Below are 25586 nucleotides of genomic sequence, written 5' to 3'. Positions count from 1 at the left end.
TCAAAAGGCACAATGTCAAATCGGCATTTCTTATCTCCAACAATTACAAGAAAATATAGATGCTCCTCTTTTTTCCAGCAAAGAGCGTTGTCGTATCAAATTACGGTAGCGCATCATCGCTGGTACTCGCAGCCGGAATATTACAATAATATTACATTACATAGGAACACTACACCGTGGCAATTACAGGTACGGCATCAAGGGATAACGGAAGTCAATTCGTGTGCTGAAGATAATTGTATTCCAGACAAGGAGATTCCAGAGTGCAGACACGCCTATAGCTTACGATTGGTGCGTTGAAGACAATTGTATTCCAGACAAGGAGGTTCCAGAGTGCAGACACGCCTATAGCTTACAAGACACTAATATGACAACGACCCTCGATATCCCGATTTATTCCCCTTCGCGGAAAGTCGGACACGCCTATAGCTTACAAGGCACTAATATGACAACGACCCTCGATGTCCCGATTTATTCCCCTTCGCGGAAAGTCACTCTGAGTCCACATTACTGCAAGACAATGCCTACCCGTACACGACGAGAGCTTCTACTGCTTGCCAAATCTTAGCTTGGCCTACAAGGCCGCCAGATCTCTCCCCAGTTGATAACGTTTGGAGCATTACTGGCAGGACCCACCACCCTTTTCGGGATTTCAACGATCTAAAGCGCCAAATTGCACACATTTGGCACGATATCCCTCATGAGTACAAACAACAACTCTAACAGCCAATCGGAAGCCGAATAACCACTTGCACAAGAGCCAACGCGTTGTTGACTCTTCAATTTGCGAGGCTCTTTCTCTTGAATAAAACTTCAATTTTTTTCTGAAACTGAAATCATTTGTTTGTCTGTACGATGTAGATCACATCTACCAGTTTCGGTGCCATTCGGGTAATTCATTCATGGTATGATTTTCTTTTGTTTCTTAAGAGTGTATATACAAAACTGTTGTTAATTATAAACAGACGTACATACACTATGTGATCAAAAGTATTCGGACACCTGGCTGATAATGACTTACAAGTTCGTGGCGCCCTCTATCGGTAATGCTGGAATTCAACATGGTGTTGGCCCAGCATTAGCCTTGATAATAGCCTCCGTTCCCGCAGGCATACGCTCAGTCAGGTTCTGGAAGGTTTCTTGAGGAATGGCAGCCCATTTATCACGGAGTGCTGCACTGAGGAGAGGTATTGATGTCGGTCGGTGAGGCCTGGCACTAATTCGGCGTTCCGAAACATCCCAAAGGTGCAGGCAAGTCCATTACAGGGATATTATTGTCGTGTAACCACTCCGTTATAGGCCGTGCATTATGAACATGTGCTCGATCGTGTTGAAAGATGCAATCGCTATCTGCGAATTGCTCTTCAACAGTGGGAAGCAATAAGGTGCTTAAAACACTAATATAGGCCTATGATGTGATAGTGCCACGGAAAACAACAAGGGGTGCAAGCCCCCTCCATAAAAAACGCGACCACACCATAACACCAACGCCTCCGAATTTTACTATTGTCACTACACACACTGGCAGGTGATGTTCACCGGGAATTTGCCATCGGATCGCCACATTGTGCAACCTGATTCGTCACTTCACACAACGTTTTTCCACTGTTCAGTCGTCCAGTGTTTACGCTGCTTACACCAAGGGAGGCGTCGTTTGACATTTACCGGCGTGATGTGTGGCTTATGGGCAGCCGCTCGAGCATGAAATCCCAGTTTTCTCACCTGCCGCCTAACTGTTATAGTACCTGCAGTGGATCCTGATGCAGTCTGGAATTCCTGTGAGATAGTCTGGATAGACGTCTGCCTATTACACATTACGAGCCTCTTCAACTGTCGGCGGTCTTTGTCACTCAACATATGAGGTCGGCCTGTACGTTTTTGTGCTGCACGTGTCCCTTTACGCTTCCATTTCACTATCACATCGGAAACAGTGGACCTAGGGACGTTTAGGAGTGTGGAAATCTCGCATACAGACGTATAACAAGTGACACCCAATCACCCGCCCGTGTTCGAAGTCCGTTGAGTTCCGCGGAGCGCCCCATTCTGCTCTCTAACCATGTCTAATGACTACTGAGATCGCTGATATGGAGTATCTGGCAGTAGGTGGCAGCACAGTGCACCTAATATGAAACAGCTATGTTTTTGGGGTGTTCGGATACTTTTCATCACATAGTGTATATGCACTAGCAACTCCATGTGTTTGGAGGTAGCTCAATAAAGGCTATGGAGCCGAAAACATCTTACAGTACCAGAAAATAACAGTTTACGCAAGTCTAAATATTGCAGCGTTTTGGCTTACTATATACAGGGTGTTTCAAAATGAACGTGCCGATTTTAGGCATTGTAGCATTTATTGCGTCCTACTTACAATTGTAAATAATAAGCCAAATGAAAGAGTAACTCAAACAGTTTTGTTTGTATAGGTGTGCGCGGTGGGAAGAGTATGGAATGACAAAGAGTGACTGAAAAACGTATTGTACGAGTGCGAGTCTTTCACGCTTAGTCCCGGAAAGTTTATGGGCCTTTTCTTTTTCGTTGAATCAACTGTCACTGATGTTTTTTTTTCTTGATGTGCTACAGCTATGGCCCGTGACTCAATGGGAAAAAGCTGAACAGCACATCTTTATTTGCGAGCAAGATGGTGCGCCGCCTCACTGGCATATCTCAGTACGCGACTGGTTAAACGACGTTGTATCCGACCTGTGGATTGGGCGCGAGAGGCCGGTTGACACAGCACTTTTTGCATGACCTCCACGTTCACACACGATCTGACGCAATCATGAGCATGTGCCTCCGATACCAGCTGATCTATCCGACTTTAGAAACAGTGGTATTGCAACAGTCACTCCTGACACATTGATCAAGGTTTCGGAACAATTCGCCTGTCGACTCGATGTGTAAACGGTGTTCACATTGAATAATTGTAAGAAAAACTGTTTGTGTGTCTCTTTCATTTGGTGTATTATTTATACACTACTGGCCATTAAAATTTCTACACCAAGAAGAAATGCAGATGATAAACGAGTATTCATTGGACGAATATATTATAGTAGAACTGACATGTGATTACATTTTCACGCAATTTGGGTGCATAGATCCTGAGAAATCAGTACCCAGAACAACCTCGTCTGGGCGTAACAGTGGCCTTGATACGCTTGGGCGTTGAGTCAAACGGAGATTGGATGGAGTGTACAGGTACAGCTGACCATGCAGCTTCAACACGATACCACAGTTCATCAAGAGTAGTGACTGACATATTGTGACGAGCCAGTTGTTCGTCCACCATTGACCAGACGTTTTCAGTTGGTGAGAGATCTGGAGAATGTGCTGGCCAGGGCAGCAGTCGAACCTTTTCTGCATCCAGAAAGGCCCGTACAGGACCTGAAACATGCGATCGTGCATTATCCTGCTGAAACGTAGGGTTTCGCAGGGGTCGAATGAAGGGTAGAGGGCCGGCCGGAGTGGCCGTGCGGTTCTAGGCGCTACAGTCTGGAGCCGAGCGACCGCTACGGTCGCAGGTTCGAATCCTGCCTCGGGCATGGATGTGTGTGATGTCCTTAGGTTAGTTAGGTTTAATTAGTTCTAAGTTCTAGGCGACTGATGACCTCAAAAGTTAAGTCGCATAGTGCTCAGAGCCATTTTGAAGGGTAGAGCCACGGCTCGTGACACATCTGAAATGTAACGTCCACTGATCAAAGTGCCGTCAATGCGAACAAGAGGTGACCGAGATGTCTAAGCAGTGGCACCCCATACCGCGTTCACCGCGATGTCGCCAAACACGGATGCGACCATCATAATGCTGTGAACAGAACCTTGATTCATCCGAAAAAATGACGTTTTGCCATTCGTGCACCCAGGTTCGTCGTTGAGTACACCATCGCAGGCGCTCCTGTCTGTGATGCAGCGTCAAGGGTAACCGCAGCGATGGTCTCCGAGCTGATAGTCCATGCTGCTGCAAACGTCGTCGAACTGTTCGTGCAGATGGTAGTTGTCTTGCAAACGTCCCCATCTGGCGAGACGTGGCTGCACGATCCGTTACAGCCATGCGGGTAAGATGCCTGTCATCTCGACTGTTAGTGATACGAGGCCGTTGGGATCCAGCACGGCTTTCCGTATTACCCTCCTCAATCCACCGATTCCATATTCTGCTAACAGTCATTTGATCTCAACCAACGCGAGCATCAATGTCGCGATACGGTAAACCGCAATCGCGATAGGCTACAATCCGACCTTTATTAAAGTCTGAAACGTGATGGTACGCATTTCTGCTCCTTACACGAGGCACCACAACAACGTTTCACCAGGCAACGCCGGTCAACTGCTGTTTGTGTATGAGAAATCGGTTGGAAACTTTCCTCCTGTCAGCACGTTGTAGGTGTCGCCACCGCCGCCAACCTTGCGTGAATGCTCTGAAAAGCTAATCATTTGCATGTCGCAGCATCTTCTTCCTGTCGGTTAAATTTCGCGTCTGTAGCACGTCAGCTTCGTGGTGTAGCAATTTTAATGGCCAGTAGTGTAATTGTAAGGTGAATGTAATATGTGCTACAAAGCCTTAAAATCCGTATATTCATTTTAAATCACCCTGTATACAGTGTGTTACATAAGGTACGGCCAAACTTTCAGGAAACATTCCTCACACACAAATAAAGAAAAGATGTTATGTGGACATGTGTCCGGAAACGCTTAATTTCCATGTTAGAGCTCATTTTAGTTTCGTCAGTATGTACTGTACTTCCTCGATTCACCGCCAGTTGGCCCAGTTGATGGAAGGTAATGATGACTTCGGTGCCTGTGTTGACATGCGACTCATTGCTCTACAGTACTAGTATCAAGCACATCAGTACGTAGCATCAACAAGTTAGTGTTCATCACGAACGTGGTTTTGCAGCCAGTGCAATGTTTACAAATGCGGAGATGGAAGATGCCCATTTGATGTATGGATTAGCACGGGGCAATAGCTGTGGCGCGGTACGTTTGTATCGAGACAGATTTCCAAAACGAAGGTGTCCCGACAGGAAGACGTTCGAAGCAATTGATCGGCGTCTTCGGGAGCACGGAACATTCCAGCCTATGACTCGCGACTGGGGAAGACCTAGAACAAAGGGGACACCTGCAATGGACGAGGCAATTCTTCGTGCACTTGACGATAACCCTGATGTCAGCGTCAGAGAAGTTGCTGCTGTACAAGGTAACGTTGACCGCGTCACTGTATGGAGAGTGCTACGGGAGAACCAGTTGTTTCCGTACCATGTAAAGCGTGTGCAGGCACTATCAGCAGGTGATTGGCCTCCACGGGTACACTTCTGCGAATGGTTCATCCAACAATGTGTCAATCCTCATTTCAGTGCAAATGTTCTCTTTATGGATGAGGCTTCATTCCAACGTGATCAAATTCTAAATTTTCACAATCAACATGTGTGGGCTGACGAGAATCCGCACACAATTGTGCAATCACGTCATCATCACAGATTTTCTGTGAACGTTTGGGCAGGCATTGTTGGTGATGTCTTGATTGGGCCCCATGTTCTTCCACCTAGCTCAATGGAGCATGTATCGTGATTTCATACGGGATACTCTACCTGTGCTGCTAGAACATGTGCCTTTACAAGTACGACACAACATGTGGTTCATGCACGATGGAGCTCCTGCACATTTCAGTCGAAGTGTTCGTACGCTTCTCAACAACAGATTCGGTGACCGATGGATTGGTAGAGACGGACCAATTCCATGGCCTCCACGCTCTCCTGACCTCAACCCTCTCGACTTTCATTTATGGGATCATTTGAAAGCTCTTGTCTACGCAATCCCGGTACCAAATGTAGAGACTCTTCGTGCTCGTATTGTGGACGGCTGTGATACAATACGCCATTCTCCAGGGCTGCATCAGCGTATCAGGGATTCCATGCGATGGAGGGTGGATGCATGTATCCTCGCTAACTGAGGACATTTTGAACATTTCCTGTAACAAGGTGTTTGAAGTCACGCTGGTACATTCTGTTGCTGTGTGTTTCCATTCCATGATTAATGTGATTTGAAGAAAAGTAATAAAATGAGCTCTAACATGGAAAGTAAGCGTTTCCGGACACATGTCCACAGAACATATTTTCTTTCTTTGTGTGTGAGGAATGTTTCCTGAAAGTTTGGCCTTACCTTTTTGTAACACCCTGTATAAGGTTTTTAGTTATGCGATAAATGAAATGAACCGGTTCAGTATCACATACGAGTTGGTTCTGAATGGAGGTTCCGCTGCGTGCTGCCGTCGCGCGCGGTTCGCCTTTCTTCTGAAGCTCTCTCTGGCGAGCCCGCCCCTTCCTCCTGAACACACCCACGTCCAGGTCCCCGCTGGAAAGCCGCCCTGCCCCTACCTCTGCCGTCGCGGCCGAGGGTGGGGCGCGCCGAGCCGCACTGAGCGCCTGCCGTGCAGACGGGGTCCCCAGTTCTCCTGCGAGCACCATGGTCGCGCCGCCGCGACCGCTGTACCGGCTACTGGCCGCCGCCCTGCTCGTCTCTACCGGTGAGTACAGCCGCCCGCCGGCCCGTTCGCGCCTCTCCTCCCTGTTGTTCCTTCTCTTTTTAGTCACGTCCTTCAGTAAAGACGTGTCGACCCCGGATGACCGACTCTGGGAAGCCGTGTTCCGACGTTTATCACGCCACGTATCGCGGTAGCGCAGCTACTCGTGTGTGGCCTTCCGAGTCCCGCCACACTGACTTCCTTCGCTTGTTCTTAGCTGCGCCCTTGGACTTTGGTACCCAGAAACAACTGCCTCGTGCGAATGTGATCAGACAGCATGGGACCTCTGTGCAGTACTGGATGTGTTTCGCCCAGTTGGGCGGCGACCCGGAAATAAAGTTACTCCGTTGACAGGTGGCACGAATTCTGACACTCGAATAACCTATTTATCCGTTTGCTCATTGTGGGACTGAGGTACACATTATCGTCCAACGCATCGCTACATCCACAGCCAGATTTTGAAAACTACTGTGAAATGTTGGGAGGCGGTACTCTGCATCGTGTCAGCTTGTTCCTCTTCCATTCACGTATGGAACGCGGGAGAACTGTTGCTTGAAAGCCACTGTGCGCGCTTAATTAGTAGAATCTTGTGTGTGTGATCCTCACGGGAACAGTACGTCGGGACTTGTATTCTTTCATCACTGAAAGCTACTTCTTGAAATTTTGTGTGTAGGCTTTCGCAGGATAGTTTTTGTCTGTCTTCAAGTGCCTGCCAGTTCAGTTTTTATGGCATCATCAAAAAAGCCTGTGACCACTCTTGCTACCCTTCTCTGTATAGGTTCAGTATCTCCTGTTGGTTCTATTTTACTCTACACTGAACCGAAATCTGCCACTGCTCTACCTACAACTGAAGCTTTGTGATATCCATTTCATGTCCTTACAAATTGTTACACCTAGGTATTAGTGTGAGTTCACCGATTCCAACTGTTACTCATTGACAGTATAGTCACAGGAATAATATGTTTCTTATGATTTAAAAAAAAAAGAAAAAGAAAAAACAGACTTAAGTAGCTACTTGCTCGTGCGTTCCTCATTACTGTTGATCTACAGGCGGCAGTAAAATGACGAAGCAGTCGTAGTAGTGCTAATTTTTTTCGCTTTTACATCTATGTCTTTAGCGTATTAGTCATCGTACGGTGTTTACTGTAGGTTATATAGTTTCCAAATATTTTTTTATTTGCCAATTTTCTGTCCTACCTGATGCTGCGAAACAGAAACAACTGCTGATACTAGCCCGTCTAAACCAGAACTCTGTCGTTCGGTTGGGGAAAGGCATTCATGCACTGCAAAGAGCTAAGTGATAACTTCCACCGAAACCCCACGCTTATTTGACCTTCCACCTAAGTGAAACGAAGAGAAGTAAGAGGAAAAGGAAGGACTTCTCCTGTACACGCTACACTCGAACATCTCTTACTGAGCAATAACTTTTATCACAGTCACACGCTCAACTTGCAGAATCTTCAGCAACGTATGGTGTTGTTGCTTCATCTATATCGATATCTTCACATAGACAGTCCAGACGAGATGCCGTTTCTGAGAGAAACGTGACAAACAAGAGATAAATCAGTCGCGAACTAGCACGAGTTAAATGTGTACATCACTGATGTTAAAACACATGCTTGTGGGAAAAAAGAGTAGAAGAACACGAATAAATTGTGATACGTTAAACAACGACTGCATGGTGATTGACATTCTGATGGTGTATCCTGTTATCTCAGAATACGGTCACCGAAATAAGTGGTAAGACCCATGTACCAGATTGTCCCACGTGAAATATCGGAAATAGTTGTAAATTTTTTGACAAGAGCAAATTAATGACAGGGAATTTAATTTATCAGACTAGCACGGATCGATTGTATAACTTCTCGATGTGAGATTATTGTGCAGTGTTGCATTTTCATAGAAGTTAGACATTCTGGAAAGAAGTAGTTTGTAAGAGATATTCCTTACATCTGTTTTATTGTGACTCTTCACTGTCAAGAATGTTTCAGGTTCTTAAAAAAGTACTTGACCATTATTGAGAGGTCTGAGGTTGCAAGCCATGTGGTATTCACAATTTTCGTCCCACTTGAGATGTATTTCGACGAGACACAGCAAAATTTGACAATCTTATGTTGTCCAGGATAGTTGATTTAACTTTTAACATTTTGTGCATTTCATCTATTGCTCGAAGACTTTCATGGTTTGCCCATTGTTCACGCATGTTAGTGAACACATCATTAGTTATCATTACCTTCCATTGATTAAGGTTTGCATTCGCCATAAGTTGCGACTGTGCAGCCACGAAAGATAATAACCATTTCCGGCCGCGTTTAACTACCGCGCACAAAAATGTAATGTTTCTGTTCAAGTAGAGATGACTTCTGGGCGTTATGTTGCCCAGAACCGTTCATTTCTTAGGCTCGTAGACTACTGATGTTATCCAGTGCCCACAAGTGTTTGAAAGCTTCGGAATAGTCTAGTGCAATCAGTTCCAAGCCGCGGTGGCGAGGACTGGGCTCTGTTAGTAACACTGGTTATTTACAACTGTTGATGCGTATCGTCGAATCTTTGTGTTTCCAGTCATTATGTTGTTCATTCATTTCTTATTGTCTGTCAAACTTTATTCTGGCTGTTGTATATTGGGTGATTCCAACTTTCTAACTGTTTGACTTTTTTCATCCCACAGATGTTCTATTAGAATCAGTAATTATACTTTTAGATATATACGTGCTGTCTGTTTAATCTATGTTGATGTCACAAGGAAGGTCGACAATAAGGTAACTCTATTACGAAAGTACTCGTGATACTTCGGAAATAAATAATCAGCATCGCCTTGAAATGTACAAGCAAGCTGTAGCAATATACTTTATGGCACCGATCACCCACTGCAGCTGTATCACGGGCATTTCTCGAGCATTTTAAAGGAAGTTTTTTGGTACCTATGTTTTGTATTTCATTTTGGATGAATCTGGCCATCAAACAGGACTACATTTCTGCGCACGGCCTTTTGGCTTGAAATTAATAACTGCTGATATTGAAGTCCTTAACGGCTAAGAAATCCGTCTGTAACAACGAAATTATTATAGATAAGAAAGCTAGAGTTAATATTCCGTCGATATGTAAATCATTAGAAAGGAGACATAAGGATGGATAAGCATAGGGAAGGAAATATACGGAAGCTATTCGGAAACTAAGGTCTGATCGCTCGCAAAATAGAAACCCCTGTGAAAATCAAAAATGGTTTATTTGTAACAGCTAACTACACCTTCCAGCTACTTCTCCGCGTAGTCGCCGCACCGACTGAGACATCTGTCACCGCCTGTGCTTTCTGCCAAACCTCTGCGCTGATCTGCAGCTTGTTCTCTGTGCCAAAAGGTTTGTCTTCATAGCCAGCAGTTCATGCGAGCAGAGGTGAAAATCGGAGGGAGCCAAGTCCGGGGTGTACGGTGAGTGGTCAAACATTTGCCATGGCAAACACTACAGGAGCGTCCCCCTTGCCCCTGCAGTGTGCGGCAAGGAATTGTCATGAAGGAGGAAATACAAGACAGTTACGTTGTGTGGGTTGCATGAAATCAGGTGAAATCTCGCCACTTCCTTGGCGAGAGACACTATTCTCTAGGCATCTTTACGTACTCACCGTGCGCTCAGAGCTGGAAAAGAGCAACGTGACACGATCGACTGTCATACTGGAGACAGTGTCCAACACATTTATACAAAGCCTCATCAGATTTTCACTGTGATTTCTATTTCGCGACCGATCGGACCTTACCTTCCGAATAGCTCTGATACCATGTCGTTGTTAAAGAAAACCATACACCGTAGCATTCAGCTCTAGTTATTTAGAGAATTCGGTGATTGCTCAACTCACTACATGCGTTTTGCGTTAGTATGTGGTAAGTACTGTTCTGCCTTCGGTTATCTAAAAATCGACGAAGCAAGTGCTCGGGGAAATAGGTGTCTAGGAAAACTACTAGATAGGACAGCATGTGCAAGGTGGAGAGTTGTGTAAGTTAGAAACAAGGCTCGCAGTATGGGATGAAGTCATAAAGTCGGAATTAATGATCTCACGGATTCGTTGCAATTTTGCATCGACTCGAAAAAAAAAAAGTTATTCACGAGGATAGCTTTCTGAAGGAAATTCTCCCTCTTTCATTACGTTGTTGAAAAAACAGTTTTTCTTAAACTGAGGCATATTTTTACTCGAGCATTTCCTGTCAGAGGAAAAAAATAGCAGAGAGAAGTAATTTAGCAAAGAATAAATAACTCAGTTAAGCCGATGACAATACTCTCGGCTTCGTAGCTCTCGGCGGCGATGATGGGAGGCTGGCGTGAAGTTGTGTAACTGGTTTCCTGAAGCGAGCTAGTGAAAGGCGCATCTCTTCCCGTCCTTGGAAAGCCAGGACGGAGTGGCTGAGATCCTGCTTTTCGTTCGCCACTTCCTCTACATTTTGCAAGCGCCGCCCACTGTTTCGCATAGCGTCGTTATTCTTGGCCCTCGGCGTTCACTGCCGCCCGACATCTAGTCTCGTGTGTAACGTTACGGCAGCGGAAATGCGAAGCCGCTAGTCGGGCGAGGGAGAAAGTGGGCACTGCCGTGATTCGCGTCTACAGCTATTCTCCTATCAAGGTGCTAACTTACCCCGCCATCTCGAAAACAGAGGCTCGTGTAACAGCTATCACAGTGGAAAATTTCCTCTCGCATTAGTTGAAAGTGCTGAGTATGCTGATAATTATGGCATAATGAATTCCTTTCGTTTTCGCTACTGATATGTTTTACTCGGGGCTTTCATCTCATTTAGCGAATGCCGGAAAATAAGCACAAGTTGTACTATACAATGAGGTGACAAAAGTCATGGAATATCTATTAAAATCGTGTCGGACCTCCTTTTCCAGGTCTTAGTGCAACAACTCAACGTGTCATGGTCTCAACATGTCGTTGGAAGCCCCCTGCAGAAATATTGAGCCATGCTGCCTTAGCCGGCCGGGGTGGCCGAGCGGTTCTAGGCGCTACAGCTGGAACCGCGTGGCCGCTATGGTCGAAGGTTCGAATCCTGCCTCGGACATGGGTGTGTGTGTTGTCCTTAGGTTAATTAGGTTTAAGTAGTTCTAAGTTCTAGGGGACTGATGACCTCAGAAGTTAAGTCCCATAGTGCTCAGAGCCATGCTCCCTCAAATGGTTCAAATGGCTCTAAGCACTATGGGACTTAACATCGGAGGTCATCAGTCCCCTAGACTTACTACGTGAACCTAACTAACCTAAAGACATTTCACACATCCATGCCCGAAGCAGTATTCGAACCAGCGACTGTAGCAGCCGCTTGGTTCCGGACTGAAGCGCCTCGAGCCGCTCGGCCACCGCGGCCGGCCATGCTGCCTCTATAGCCGTCCATAAGTGTGAAACTGTTGCCGGGCAGGATTTTGTACACGAACAGACCTCTCGATTATGTCTCAGAAATGTTCGTAGAGATTCACGTCGGGCGATGTCCGTGGCCAAACCATTCGCTCGAACTGTCCAGAATGTTCTTCGGACTAATCGCGATCAGTTATAGGATCCGGTGATATGACGTATTGTCGTCCATTAAAATTCCGTCGTTGTTTTGGAATATGAAGTCCATAAATGGCTGCAAATTATTAATGATCGATTCGCTTGCACTAGAGGACCCAGTCCACTCCATGTAAACAGTTCACACCGTTATGGAGGCACCACCAGCTGGCACAATGCCTTGTTGACAATTTGGGTCCATGACTTCATGGGAGCTCCGCCATACTCGAACCCTACCATCAGCTCTTACCAACTGAAATCGGGACTCATCCGACCATGCCACGGTTTTCCAGTCGTCTGGGGTCCAACAGATGTGGTCACGAGCCCAGGAAAGACACCGCAGGCGGTGTCGTCCTGTTATCAAAGGCCCTCCTGACCGTTGTCTACCGCCACAGCCTATTAACGCCAGATTTCGCCGCATTGTCCTTATGTACACGTTCGTCGTACGTCTCACATTAATTTCTGCGGCCGTTTCATGCAGTGTTGCTTGTCTGTTAGCACTGACAACTCTCCACAAAAGCCGCTGCTCTCGGTCGTTAAGTGAACGCCATTGGCCACTGCGTTATCCGTGGTGAGAAGTAATGCCAAAAATTTTGTATGTTCGGCACACTCTTGACACAGTAGATCTCGCGATATTGAGCTCCCTAACTATTTCCGAAATGGAATGTCACATGTGTCTAGCTACAACTACTATTCCTCGTTCAAAACGTGTTAATTCTCGTTGTGCGGCCACAGTCACGTCAGAAATCGATTCATGTGAATCACCTGAGAACAAATGACAGCTCCACCAATGCACTGCACTTTTATACCTTGTATACGCAATACTACCGTTATCTGTATATGTGCATATCGCTACCCCATACTTTTGTCACCTCTGTGTATTTCATGGTACTTTATGCCGAGAAACGCAGGCAACCAGTGTGAAACGAGAGCAAAATATCAGTGCCAAACGCAGGAATACCTGGAAAACGCGCAAGCAGACGACAATTCTAGATATAAACCGAAATTAGACAAAAATACCATCACTGAAGATATTTTAAATCAATAAAACGAAACTAGTGTGGTAATGTAAATACGCAGCTTTTAGTAGCAGCAAAGACGGATTTTAAATACCTCTAACAATTGTAAAGCATCCACGGACGTTATGGGCATGAAGCAGAGCAAATTTATTCCGACTGTGTATGTTTTCTCCTGATTTTTTAAAAAAAATCTTTCTCACTGTAATGGAAGTACGTCGACATTCACACGTTATACAGTTCTGGAGCCCGTGTTTCATTGAGTCTTTTGGGCATACCACTTTTTTACATTCTGTTTCGTTCGTTGGCACAAGATGAGTGCAGTATTTTTTCACTTAATATCTGAATTATGTTTTTGACTCTGATTATCGAGACAGCATACTGCCTTACCAGCATATGTTCAGAAGAACTGTACAAATATTCAGTCAGTGAGAATAACATAACCAGCAAAACTGCTACACATTTGACCGAGCGAGGTGGCGCAGTGGTTAGCACACTGGACTCGCATTCGGGAGGACGACGGTTCAATCCCGTCTCCAGCCATCCTGATTTAGGTTTTCCGTGATTTCCCTAAATCGTTTCAGGCAAATGCCGGGATGGTTCCTTTGAAAGGGCACGGCCGATTTCCTTCCCCATCCCTCCCTAACCCGAGCTTGCGCTCCGTCTCTAATGACCTCGTTGTCGACGGGACGTTAAACAGCACTAAACTAACCTAACCTGCTACACATTGGGAAAAGAGAAGAAGGAAGAGGCATGAGAAAGGAAGTAACTCCCACCAGCGCATGACGCCCAAACTCTTACTTTACACGTGTATGCCCTCTGCATGGCGTGTAGGGTATGACATTTTGGAAACTCGTTTTATTGTGTATTATTTAGTATTCACTATACTTTCTTCGCAAGCTTGCTTCGATCATTTTAAATTGTCGTTTGGTGCCCACTGGTCGATTGACTCTTCCGATTGTGTCACCACTGAGTCGTTTCGAAAGCTTTACTGAAACAATATACCACTTTCTTTCCAGTAGCATTAATGATGATTAGCAGATATTATGAACAGAGAGGTATGAAATTGCTGTCTTTGTCTTGATTTCAACCGTCAGTGACATCACTGCATCCTTCATTCTTTGCTTGCACACTTCCGAGTCTCCCGGACAACAACGCCACACGATCGTTTATATTCATACGAACTATTGTTTGTCTAATTCAGACTTTACGACCTCTACGGGATCAATTCGTAGGAAGCTGAAGAACATTATTAGTTTCTGCCCTGAAATCAAATTCTTGCTGTGTCTAAGTAGAGAGTCAGCCAATTAAGATTTTTCAGAACTCTCTCGTCTCTCAGTCAGACCTTTGGCAACTAGTGTTACCTCTCATTGCATATGCCCGTTGTGCAGTCCTTTTGAAAGCAAACTCTTTTGTTGACATATTGCAGTCTTCTAGGGGTTTGCTAATAAATCGAAGTCTACCATCTATGTAATTACACTGGCATTATGTGATGATGGTTCTACTTCATATGTCTAAACGTTAGTATGAGACTCGATATTAAAAGATTCTTTCCATTAACAGCTGTGAAGGAGAAATACATTTTGTGAGTTTTGTTACACCTAGGTGTATGACATGTCGACTAGTTACGACTCTTTAATCGTGAAATAAACGGAATTACATTTTTTTCATGTCGTGCATAACTTTTCGACGATACTTAGTCAAGACGGAACTGGATGTTAGAGCAATTTTTATCGAACAGAACTCGTTCATCTTATAAGCGCTCATTCTCGTAATTTTAAGTGATCTGACGATGTTCCTAATGGTTGGCTCTCGGACTATATGGAGAGACACGATAGCACAACACCCAATTTCTGCTTAACGATAGTTGACGTGGTTGTTACCATTTACTGTCAAATTGACCATAAAAGATGGTAACGTCCTTCTGAAATAAAAGATAATGTTCTTTAACTCATTTCATTCCACTTACGAACAACAGAAGACAAGCCTAATTGCATCGCACTCATTCACTGTGATGAAACAGACAGATTCCAAAAATCATTCACTCTGAAGGATATCGATCACGGGATTCTTACAATCTACAGTGTGTTCCCGCGATGCTGATGCAGTTGTTCAGTGGTGACAGAGAAGTGCAAATGTACGATTTTTCATTAGGGCATCCTATTGACGGAACGACCTAGTCAAAACTGAGAGTAAATGAGAATATTTCAAATTTACGATTGGTCTTCTGACGACATTAGCAATCGAAATAGACACATTTTTGTGATAACCATATTTATCTGCATCATTTACACGAGGGACTACATTCACATGACTCTCCAGAGAGCCGTCTCCTAGCTTCCGTGAAGGCTTGGCATTGCATTAAGTTATGTTTATCCGTCCTAACAAACTCAGTGTTGTTCGATCAAATGTCCTAGGCACAGAGAATTCTTTCACACAGATCCTCTTCGCAATGAAAAGGTGTCTAATACAAAACACTCTTCGTATGAGCCCACAAGAGGACATCCACTCTTCTGTTTATTTGTTTTACCGCCCACCAGTTCGTTCAAATAGATTAGAGAAGATAGTCTTCTTTGCCAAATTCGCAAATAATAACCTTTATTCTTGATAATCGGTTTCAATGATCAATGTTACCATCTTCAAAAATGGTTCAAATGGCTCTGAGCACTATGGGACTCAACTGCTGAGGTCATTAGTCCCCTAGAACTTAGAACTAGTTAAACCTAACTAACCTAAGGACATCACAAACATCCATGCCCGAGGCAGGATTCGAACCTGCGACCGTAGCGGTCTTGCGGTTCCAGACTGCAGCGCCTTTAACCGCACGGCCACTTCGGCCGGCGTTACCATCTTCATATCTTGACAGAGAGGTTGTTGCGTATTTCTTAAAACAGCTGTAGGAGTACAGATGTGTGTCGTGAACACTACGTACATATTTGGTTTAATTTTGACATGCGGGTGCATCTGTCTTCTAGTCTGTTATGTACCTACCAATTCACGAGATGGAGTACTTTTACAGTTATGCAATAACCTGTCTATCGAGATCTGGAGATGGTAACTTTGATTACAGAAGCCGGTTATCGAGAACAAAGGTTATTATTTGCGACCTTGGCAAAGAAGTTTATCTTCTCTAATCTACTATTACAGATAGTCCCTTCCGGCTAAAAAGAAATAAAGTAAATTCTTGCCAGTCTGCATGGAACCTTAATAAATTCTTCTAGCAAATATTTTCCCCGTTTGGAAAATCGAAATATGAATGCCGAGAACGATTATCCTTTTCTTAGCCTTTAGGAAAACTTAGGAAAAAAGATTTTACTGAAACAGAACAGATAATATTTTGGTGAAATGTGCCTCAGTACGTTGCAAGTGTCATGCGGGGAGGGGAGGCGGGGAGGGTGGAGGTTGGGGGTTAGAACAGTAATCTGCGAAGTTGTCACTGCATTGTGTCGGGGCTAAGTGAATTCGAACATGGCCAAATTGTTGGTGTTGGCATGGTGGCTGCTTCCGTAACCAAGGGGGTCGAAGTGTTTGGTGTTTCATGAGGCACCGTAACGGAGATTTATGCCACCTACAGGGAAAGCGGGATAACATCATCCGCTAAGTCACAACGCGGACGAAACTGTGTTTAAGTGACCGTGACAGATGGTAATTGAAGGCGACAACAGCAAAAGTCACTGCAGAACTGAATGTCGAACTCGCGAACCCTTTCAGAAATTATAATAATAATAAAAAAAGACGCACCACGAAGGAATTATCCGTATGGTGCAGATCGTTAGATGTGATGTAGATGAGTCAAATAATTACAGTTTCAGAAAAAGTGGATCGTTTATTCAAGAGAAAGAGCTTCTCAAATTGAGGAAGTCAATGTCGCGAAGGTCCACCTCTGGCCCTTATGCAAGCAGTTATTCAGCTTGGCATTGATCGATGGAGTTGTCGAATGACCTCCTGAGGGATAGCTTACCAAATTCTGTCTAATTGGATCGTTAGATCGTCACAATCCCGAGCTGGTTATAGGGCTGTGCCCATAATGCTCCAAACGTTCTTAACTGGAGAGATCTGACGACCTTTTGGCCAAATTAGGATTTGGCAAGGACGAAGCAAGGAGTAGTAACTCTCGTCATATTGCGGACAGGTGTTATCGTACCGAAATGTAAGCACAGGACAGCTTTTCAAGGAGTTCTACAAAACGCCGGCCGAGGTGGCCGAGCGGTTCTAGGCGCTACAGTCTGGAACTACGCGACCGCTACGGTCGCGGGTTCGAATCCTGCCTCGGGCATGGATGTGTGTGATGTCCTTAGGTTAGTTAGGTTTAATTAGTTCTAAGTTCTAGGGGACTGATGACCTTAGAAGTTAAGTCCCATATTGCTTAGAGCCATTTGATCCATTACGGACTGGGCCGTATAACCAGATGGGGATTTTGACGATCTAAACGCCAGTTGGACAAATTTGACATGATACCCCTCAGGAGGACACTCCACAACTCTATCAATCAATTTCAAGCCGAATAACGACTTGCTTAAGGACTAGATGTGGACCAACGCGTTATTGACTTGCTCAATTTGTGAAGCTCTTTCTCCTGGGTAAATTATCCATTTTTTCTGAAATTGTAATAATTTGTCTGTTCATGTACATCACGTCTATCGATTTCCGCCCCATACGGACAATTCCTTTACGGTGCGTCAGTTTTCTTTTTTGTGTTAGAGTGTAATTCACGAAACCAGAGCATGATCTACAAATATCGTATTGTACTTAAAGTAAGTCATTTCGTGCACAACAAAGCCTCAAATATACACAGGGAATCAATACTTCATGATACTTGTGGTATCTATGCTTTTGTTGCGATGTATTGAGGTGTCTGTACTGTTTCGGGTAGTTATTATCTAGGATCGAGAGTAATCGAAAATTATCTTAAAAATTTCATTTAGTTACGTTCTTACATATGAACAGTACAGGTTTTTACTGTGTTTGCTTTCACAAGTCTGGCGTCTCTTGAGGGAGACCAGTATTAGAATGAAATTCCAGGTTCTCTTGCAGGGGAAAAAAATGAATAGAGAAAATATCTTTATGTAGCCTTTACAGTTTACCAGAAAAAAAACAAATAATGAAATAAAGATTAAGGAGACACAAAATCCATTACTTTAAGACGAGTGAACGCAGCGAGAATACAATCAGTTGATCGTTGACATAGCCGACCCACTCGTGGCTTAGTTGGAAGGCAATTTCCACGCAGCCACGTAACGTGTGCCTGCCGTAAGTAATCGATTTCGAGCGGAAGGCTACTCTTGTGAAACGGAATTTGGTTAACGATACGGTTGCTGGGACGTTTCGAGGAGTGTGTGACGCTTGCTCGCACTTTCACGGCGGGCCAACGCGTGCTGCGCTTTTCCCGTAGCGGTGAAGCCCTGTTTTTGTTCGTTTTGCCGCCGGCTGTTTCTTCATAAGCGAGGCCGACAACAACGTAGCACAGCGCGGCCATATCGCATGCCTTCCGGGAACAGACGTTCGAGACCCGACACTTGTCGCTTTCGCTACCTCCGGCATTCTGTCATCTGCGATTAGGGACGTCCCGTCACAAACTTCAGCACGATATTTGGTATCTACGTCTTATTCTGCTAAAAGCTGTACAGTGCATGGCAGAGGGTATTTCCATTAGTACCACGTACACCATAAGGGTTTCTTCCCGCTTCATTCAAATATAGAGTGCGAGAAGAATGATTAATTAAATGCCTCTTTGCGAGCTGTAATTAGTGTAGTCTTGTCTTGCCGGTACCAAGGGGAACGCAAATAGGAGGCTGTAGTATATTTTTAGTTTCATCATTTAATTGTGGCTCTTGGCACTTTGCAAGTAGGCTTTTGCGGGTTACTTCCACTAAATTTCGGGCGTCAAGCCGCATAAATTCAGTATTTACTTCTAATATTTCGGCTGAATATCGTTCAACCATCTTCGGAGTGAGGCGAAAGATAGACGGTCGGGCACTCACTCCGTCCTTTTAAATTCGCGGACCGCGCCACTGCGTATGCTGCCCGAGATACACAGGCGCCAAAGACGTTGATCGGCGGTAAAGAAGTGCAATGTGCATCAATTTTATCTGCGCCTGCGCAGTCGATCCACGCTGGGAAGTCGATGTGTCACTCTGAACTGCACTGTCGTGACGTCTATTAAGTTCATTACAGAAAGCGCCATCTCTACGCCTTATGTAAGCTGAAGCCGCTATCTCTATTAATTAAATTGGTCACCAAGCGAATTTCAGTTGACTCTTTCACCACCGAGTCCCACATAGATGATGTGGACGTTACAATTTCGACGTTTTCGTACAACATAGAGTGACCACAGTCAACACGGTGTTCTACCATAGTCGATTTATTTGGCTGTAAGAGGCGAGTGTAATGCGATGTTCCGTCATCTTAACTGTATGAACCGTCTGCCCGAGTACGAGAGGCCACTTTCTTCGGGAGAATCGCATGGTCGTTAACGGAACCCAAGAGTGCTGCCGTCTCCAGTGAAGGACGAAACATCACTTTTACTTTGTGCTTCTTGAAGATCGGTCATATTTTTAACAATAGCCTTTCCATATATGGCAGAAAAGCCATGGATGTCGTCTTCTGCATTGCCTGTGCTCAACTTTGATTTCTTTCGTTGTGCCTTACGTATCTGCTGTTGAGAGTACCCATTGGCTTCCAAAATTCTCTTTAAGTGTAGAAACTCGTCCTGTAGACTGCTCTCGTCAGTAATGATGTGTGCTCTGTGAACGAAGCTTCTGAGAACGCACGTCGTCTGCGAAGGCCGGTAGCATGTGTTGGCAAGTGATTTTAAAACATCCAAAAATGGACGACATCTCTCCTTTTCAATTTCCATTGTAAACTTTATTTGTACACGGATGTAGTTCAGATGGTTTAAGAAATTCTTGTAATATATCTTCGTCATGAGGCCACACTATAAACGTGTCGTCTACATACCTCCAAAATATTGTGGGCTGTATGTCAGTGGCCGACATGCGCATGCCGTGGTCCGTGAGTTTAAAAAGATCAAGCGAGTGCTGGAGCTTAGTCTTTCGGCTCACTCTGAAGAGGGCTGAACGATATACAGCCGAAATATTAGAAGCTGAATTTAAGCGGCTGCGCACCCGAAGTTTCCGGCAGTCACTGCGCCACGGAATTATGAAGATGCACTTTTGAGGGAGAGTCTGCATATATTTTCATATGTCTATCAGTTCAAGTTGTTTCGTATTTCTGTGGTACTCTACCGTGGTCCAAACAAACCTGACGCCACTCATGCTGCTCTTCTTGGTATACTTCCGATCTCCCTCATTACTTATGAGGGGTCCAACACCCTTGAGCAGTGTTCTAGGACGGGTTGAACGAGATATTTCTAATCAATCTCCTTTACAGATTTCTTCTTCATTTGCCTATGACCAGCACTGTGCAGGGTCGGTATGTTCAAAATGGTTGAAATGGCTCTGAGCACTATGGGACTTAACTTCTGAGGTCATCAGTCCCCTAGAACTTAGAACTACTTAAACCTAACTAACCTAAGGGCATCACACACACCCATGCCCGAGGCAGGATTCGAACCTGCGACCGTAGCGGTCGCGCGGTTCCAGACTGTAGCGGCTAGAACCGCTCGGCCGCCCCGGCCGGCGGTCGGTATGTCTACTAACGGATATGGCATGGTTAATTTAAGGGGTGGTCAGATGCCCTTCCTGTAGCCGCCCCGTTATCCACCTGGACGGAATATTATGCGCAGCCGAACTGTCTGCGTTCAGTGAAATTCTTGTGGAAGTGAGCGAAAGTTTTCTAAATCGTGTAGTTGAGACGGTTCCTAGGAATCAGTCCGGTATTGACCTAGTGGGATGTGGGAAACCGCCTATGAACACATCCAGGGTGGCCGGGACAACGAGCTTTGCCTGGCGGATTCGATCAGGGCCGGCGCATTTTCCCGTCCCGGAAGCGGTGCTTTAACGTGCACGGCTACCCGGACGAGTAATCTCCTTTGTAGATCGACTGATTTTTCCAGTATCAAAACAGTGAACGGAATTCTTTCAGCTGCTTTAACTACAACTGAACCTACACTCGGAGCCAAGTGACACAAGCCGCTGCTTGGGGTTGTCAGGGGTACCCAAGTGCAAGATTTGTACACAGTGTGTATCACACTTAGTAAGGAAAACCGACGTGAGTGAACGTGTACGAGGGAAAGTGGAGGGACGCTAAATGATAAGTCGCTTGTGTGCAAAAATATTTTCTAACTGCTCCCGCTTATACTGATAAGAGCCAAACCATGATGACCACCTGCATAATACCGTGCCAGTCCACATTTCGATAGCAATACTGCAGCAGTTCAGTGTGGCAGGGCTTCGAAAAGACCACAGAAGGTCTCCAGAGGTATGTGGCAGCAGATGTCTGCGCACAGGTAACGCAATTCCCGTAAATTATGAGTCGGTGGTTTGTGGGTGCGGAACTGGAGCTCGATAGCGTTCCAGACATATTCCATCGGGTTCGTAGTAGGCGAATCTGGTTGCCAAGACATCAACGAGAGTTCACTATCATGCTCCTCAAATCACTGTAGCACGTTTCTGCCCTTGTGTTACGGACAGTTGTGCTTCTGGAATATGCCATCGCCGTTATGGAAGACATCAAGCCCGAAGGGATGCAGGTGGTTCGCCATAGTGTTCACGTAGTCCATAGCTGTCACGGTGCCTTCGGTTACTATCACAGGTCCCACGTCAACGACAGTGCTTAGATGGACACGCCAGTTCTCGTCAGGGCATCGAAGTTAGCGTCATCGGGCAGTTGCCTCGGTGTCTTTTCTTACTGTCGCAGGTCCCATGTCAACGGCCTTGCCGGGGTGGACACACCGATTTCCGTCAGATCACCAAAGTTCAGCACTGTCAGACGTGGCCAGTACTCGGATGGGTGACCGCTGATGACACTTTCCCTTTGCCTTTACGGCAGAGGGAACAGGAGTGGTGGTGGCGTAAATTCTCTGGTCACCAGTCTTTGAATCAATATCCTGGGTTACATTCAAACCTCTCCGTAGTGTCCTACGAAGTGAGGACATGCAACGCCGGCGGCCCCATGGAGCTTTTCGAGAGGCTGGCACCGCGTTTCACCCTCTCCCTTCTCTCATCATCTGCAACACGAAGATGACACTACACTACACGCATACTCATTACCGTCACCTACACTTACTAAATACATTTACGCACACAGCTCTCACACTTTGTGATGGAAAGGTGCCGTCAGATGTGAAAGATAAGGAAAACCTTCCCATCTAGGCAGCTGAACCTACTCTTCGGGGTCTCTCACACATTCATGTCATACGACTTTATTTCGCTTTTTATAGATCCCATGGAAGCTCAGGTGAATGTCCTTCATAGTACAGTCCTGTCCTCACATGGCCGTTCGCCTGGACTGCGTCGGATGCTGACACGATCATTGACCTGATGTAACAAGAAACGCGATTCATTTGAGCAGACGACACGCTTCCATTGCTACACATTCCAGCCCCATTGTCCTGTGCCCACCGTAATTGCAAATGACGATGTCGTTGTTCAGATGGCTCTAAGCACTATCAGACTTAACATCTGAGGTCATCAGTCCCCTAGACTTAGAACTACTCAAACCTGACTAACCTAAGGACATCACACACATCCATGCCCGAGACAGGATTCGAACCTGCGACCGTAGCAGCCGCGTGGTTCCGGACTGAAGCGCCTAGAACAGCTCGACTACAGCGGCTGGCGACGTCGTTGTGTCTACACAGACAAGCACATAGCAAGCGTGTTACATTACTTGTTGCGAAACAGAGAATCAGTTATGTGAAAGTCACGTCATCATTCTACAGACAAAAACAAAATCAGCAACAAACTTCTAAAAACATATAGATTTTCAAACCTTCTTTTAAGCAGATGAGCAAGTGATAATCACACACTATTTTTTCATGCTCTTATTTACCACTAGGCGTTTCTTAACGAGTTTGTGGCGTTTGTATCAGCCTTTGATCTCAAGTGATTTCTATATGCCATTTGATTACTAGTTTCAATCAGTACTGATTATCTTTAGATCACTCTGTGTTAATAAACTGGTAAAAACACTATAAAATGTGAACATACAATGGTAGCAAAATTAAACTGAAGACCACAAGGAAATACACCTCTTATTTTTTATCTGCTGACGCGACAAATATGGCAAACATTCCTCATGTTTGATATTAAATATCGCATTGTGTAAAAAAATATAGGTCTCATTAATGTTGGTATGATTTTTGTATGTTTGCAAAAAAGTGTGAATATCTTGCTGTGTTTATGTAGGCCACAGTAGTTGTAACCTTGCAAGGAAACCGTATTTAGTAAATATTGCTTGATCATATTTCAGTATATTTCCTGGAATTCATGTCCCATTGACTCCTTTCAGGAAGTTTATTTGAAATTGAGAATACAATTAACTAAACCAATCAAAAACTTTTGTGAATTGTGGTATTTCTGGATGAGAATACGGCTGCAGTCCTTATACATTAATAACGTAAGCCAAAAATGCGCCACACGTACTGGCAATACAGAACTAATATCAAATCAAATTTTGATAAGCAATAGGAGAGTGAACCAATAGAGCCACAAAGATGGTAGCCTTCAGAAGTTTTGTATAAAAAATGAACTAATAAACTGTTGTACATCACTTCCACAGCTAAGAATTGCTTCTATAGCCTTACGTTTCCCACTTTCTCGGTAGATTTTGATCGGGCCTTAATTCAGATCACTGGCATAACAGAGACAAATTATAGTTACGTCAAAACGAATACGGACATTGAGCCGAATGATGTAAGAAGATTGATTACGTGCTTTCTCGCTGTTTTTAAATGAAAAAATAATTACTTCAAAAATACTGTGAGAGAAGCTTCGAACTGCACATTGCAGGTTACATAACGACTCTCTGCTGTTGCTGTAGTAAAAAGTAGGAAGAGGAAAGCTTGACTGATTTATTCATTTCTTGGATCCTGGTCTTTGCGTTCGTGCAGTAATGTTGACTGGCACACCGGCACTTATTTTACAAGGAACGACTTGAAACGCAATATCGTTACAACATCGTCTTTACTTGCTTCCTACTTCCTGGGCATCAATAATTGCTCGCAGACATGAAATCCTTTCATCAGTTTGTAATTATAATCTGATGAGCGAGTTTCGTCACTGGTATAATGAAACTAATAGTTGGGTCTCATTGAAGAAGCCCTCGACCAGTCATCAGTTATGGCCGAATTTTTTTGCCGATCGTAAATATTACCCTATTGTCATAAAGTCAGAGAATTATTTGATAGTGCTAAAGGAGTTCCGGTCATCTTTGTGCTGTCTTCAGCTTCAGTAATTTTAATTTGATGCACAGAGAAATTAACGATACGCTTACAAATTTGAATAGTGTCTGACGCTGCGTACGAGAGACTCATTTTAATTACCTTCTTGCCTAGAATACACAATAATCAACGAGAACGTTGCTCCACAAATCAGAATATAATACAGTAAATTTATTAATATAGTGCGCTATATTGATTTCCATGTTTTTCAATTTTAGCAGTTTGCGGGTTCGTGTACACTTCAAAAAATGGTTCAAATGGCTCTGAGCACTATGGGACTCAACTACTGTGGTCATAAGTCCCCTAGAACTTAGAACTACTTAAACCTAACTAACCTAAAGACACCACACAACACCCAGCCATCACGAGGCAGAGAAAATCCCTGACCCCGCCAGGAATCGAACCCGGGAACCCGGGCGTGGGAAGCGAGAACGCTACCGCACGACCACGAGATGCGGGCTTGTGTACACTTCGCAATACAGAAAATGATAGACTTGCAGAATTACTAAATCCTTTTCTTTGTCAAACAATTCTTAGTAATTTAGTAAAAGATAATTTCCCATCTTTTCTATAATAAATGTGGCATGTTACAGTCTCTGGATACATTTCGTTTTCTAATATTTCATTGTAATCGTGATAAAATAAATGGAATAATAAAAACTACATCTACTGACCACTATAAATTAGTCAATAGGGTATCTCTACAGATTGCGCTCTATAAAATATAATATTTATCTTTCAGCAGTCCGACGAGAACTAAACTCCTTCATAGCATGAATCACATAGGATAGTAACAATGTTCGTGCATTCCATTTTATTCAGTTGTTACAATAAATTTTGTGATAATACGGCTCCCGTCTTCTCTTTGTTGCTGACCGTTGGTCATTACATCGCGGTGACTGGGAATGCAAATCTCTACGTCAATTGAGAATAACTATACTATGACATCAGTTCCCATTAACTCACCGTGAGGCAAAGAAAGAGACATATTTGTGTGAATGTGTTGTAATATACACTCCTGGAAATGGAAAAAAGAACACATTGACACCGGTGTGTCAGACCCACCATACTTGCTCCGGACACTGCGAGAGGGCTGTACAAGCAATGATCACACGCGCGGTGTTGGCCGTCGAATGGCGCTAGCTGCGCAGCATTTGTGCACCGCCGCCGTCAGTGTCAGCCAGTTTGCCGTGG

At 44.6% G+C, this 25586-nt stretch overlaps 1 protein-coding gene across 1 annotated transcript in view; it reads left to right on the top strand.

Moving 5' to 3' along the window:
- Nucleotides 1–6360: 6360 nt before the first annotated feature.
- LOC126194967 (chitin deacetylase 1) overlaps nucleotides 6361–25586 on the top strand; it is a 224975-nt gene continuing 205749 nt past the window's right edge. Inside the window, exon 1 of the mRNA XM_049933360.1 lies at nucleotides 6361–6514. Coding sequence (XP_049789317.1) covers nucleotides 6454–6514 — 61 coding nt within the window. The 5' untranslated portion in view covers nucleotides 6361–6453. The remainder of the gene's footprint in view (nucleotides 6515–25586) is intronic.

The sequence above is a fragment of the Schistocerca nitens genome, chromosome 7, assembly GCF_023898315.1.
Source record: "Schistocerca nitens isolate TAMUIC-IGC-003100 chromosome 7, iqSchNite1.1, whole genome shotgun sequence".
Classification (NCBI taxonomy): Eukaryota; Metazoa; Arthropoda; class Insecta; order Orthoptera; family Acrididae; genus Schistocerca; species Schistocerca nitens.
The sequence above is the reverse complement of the archived record's forward strand: the minus strand, read 5'-3'. Positions and strand labels throughout refer to the sequence as shown.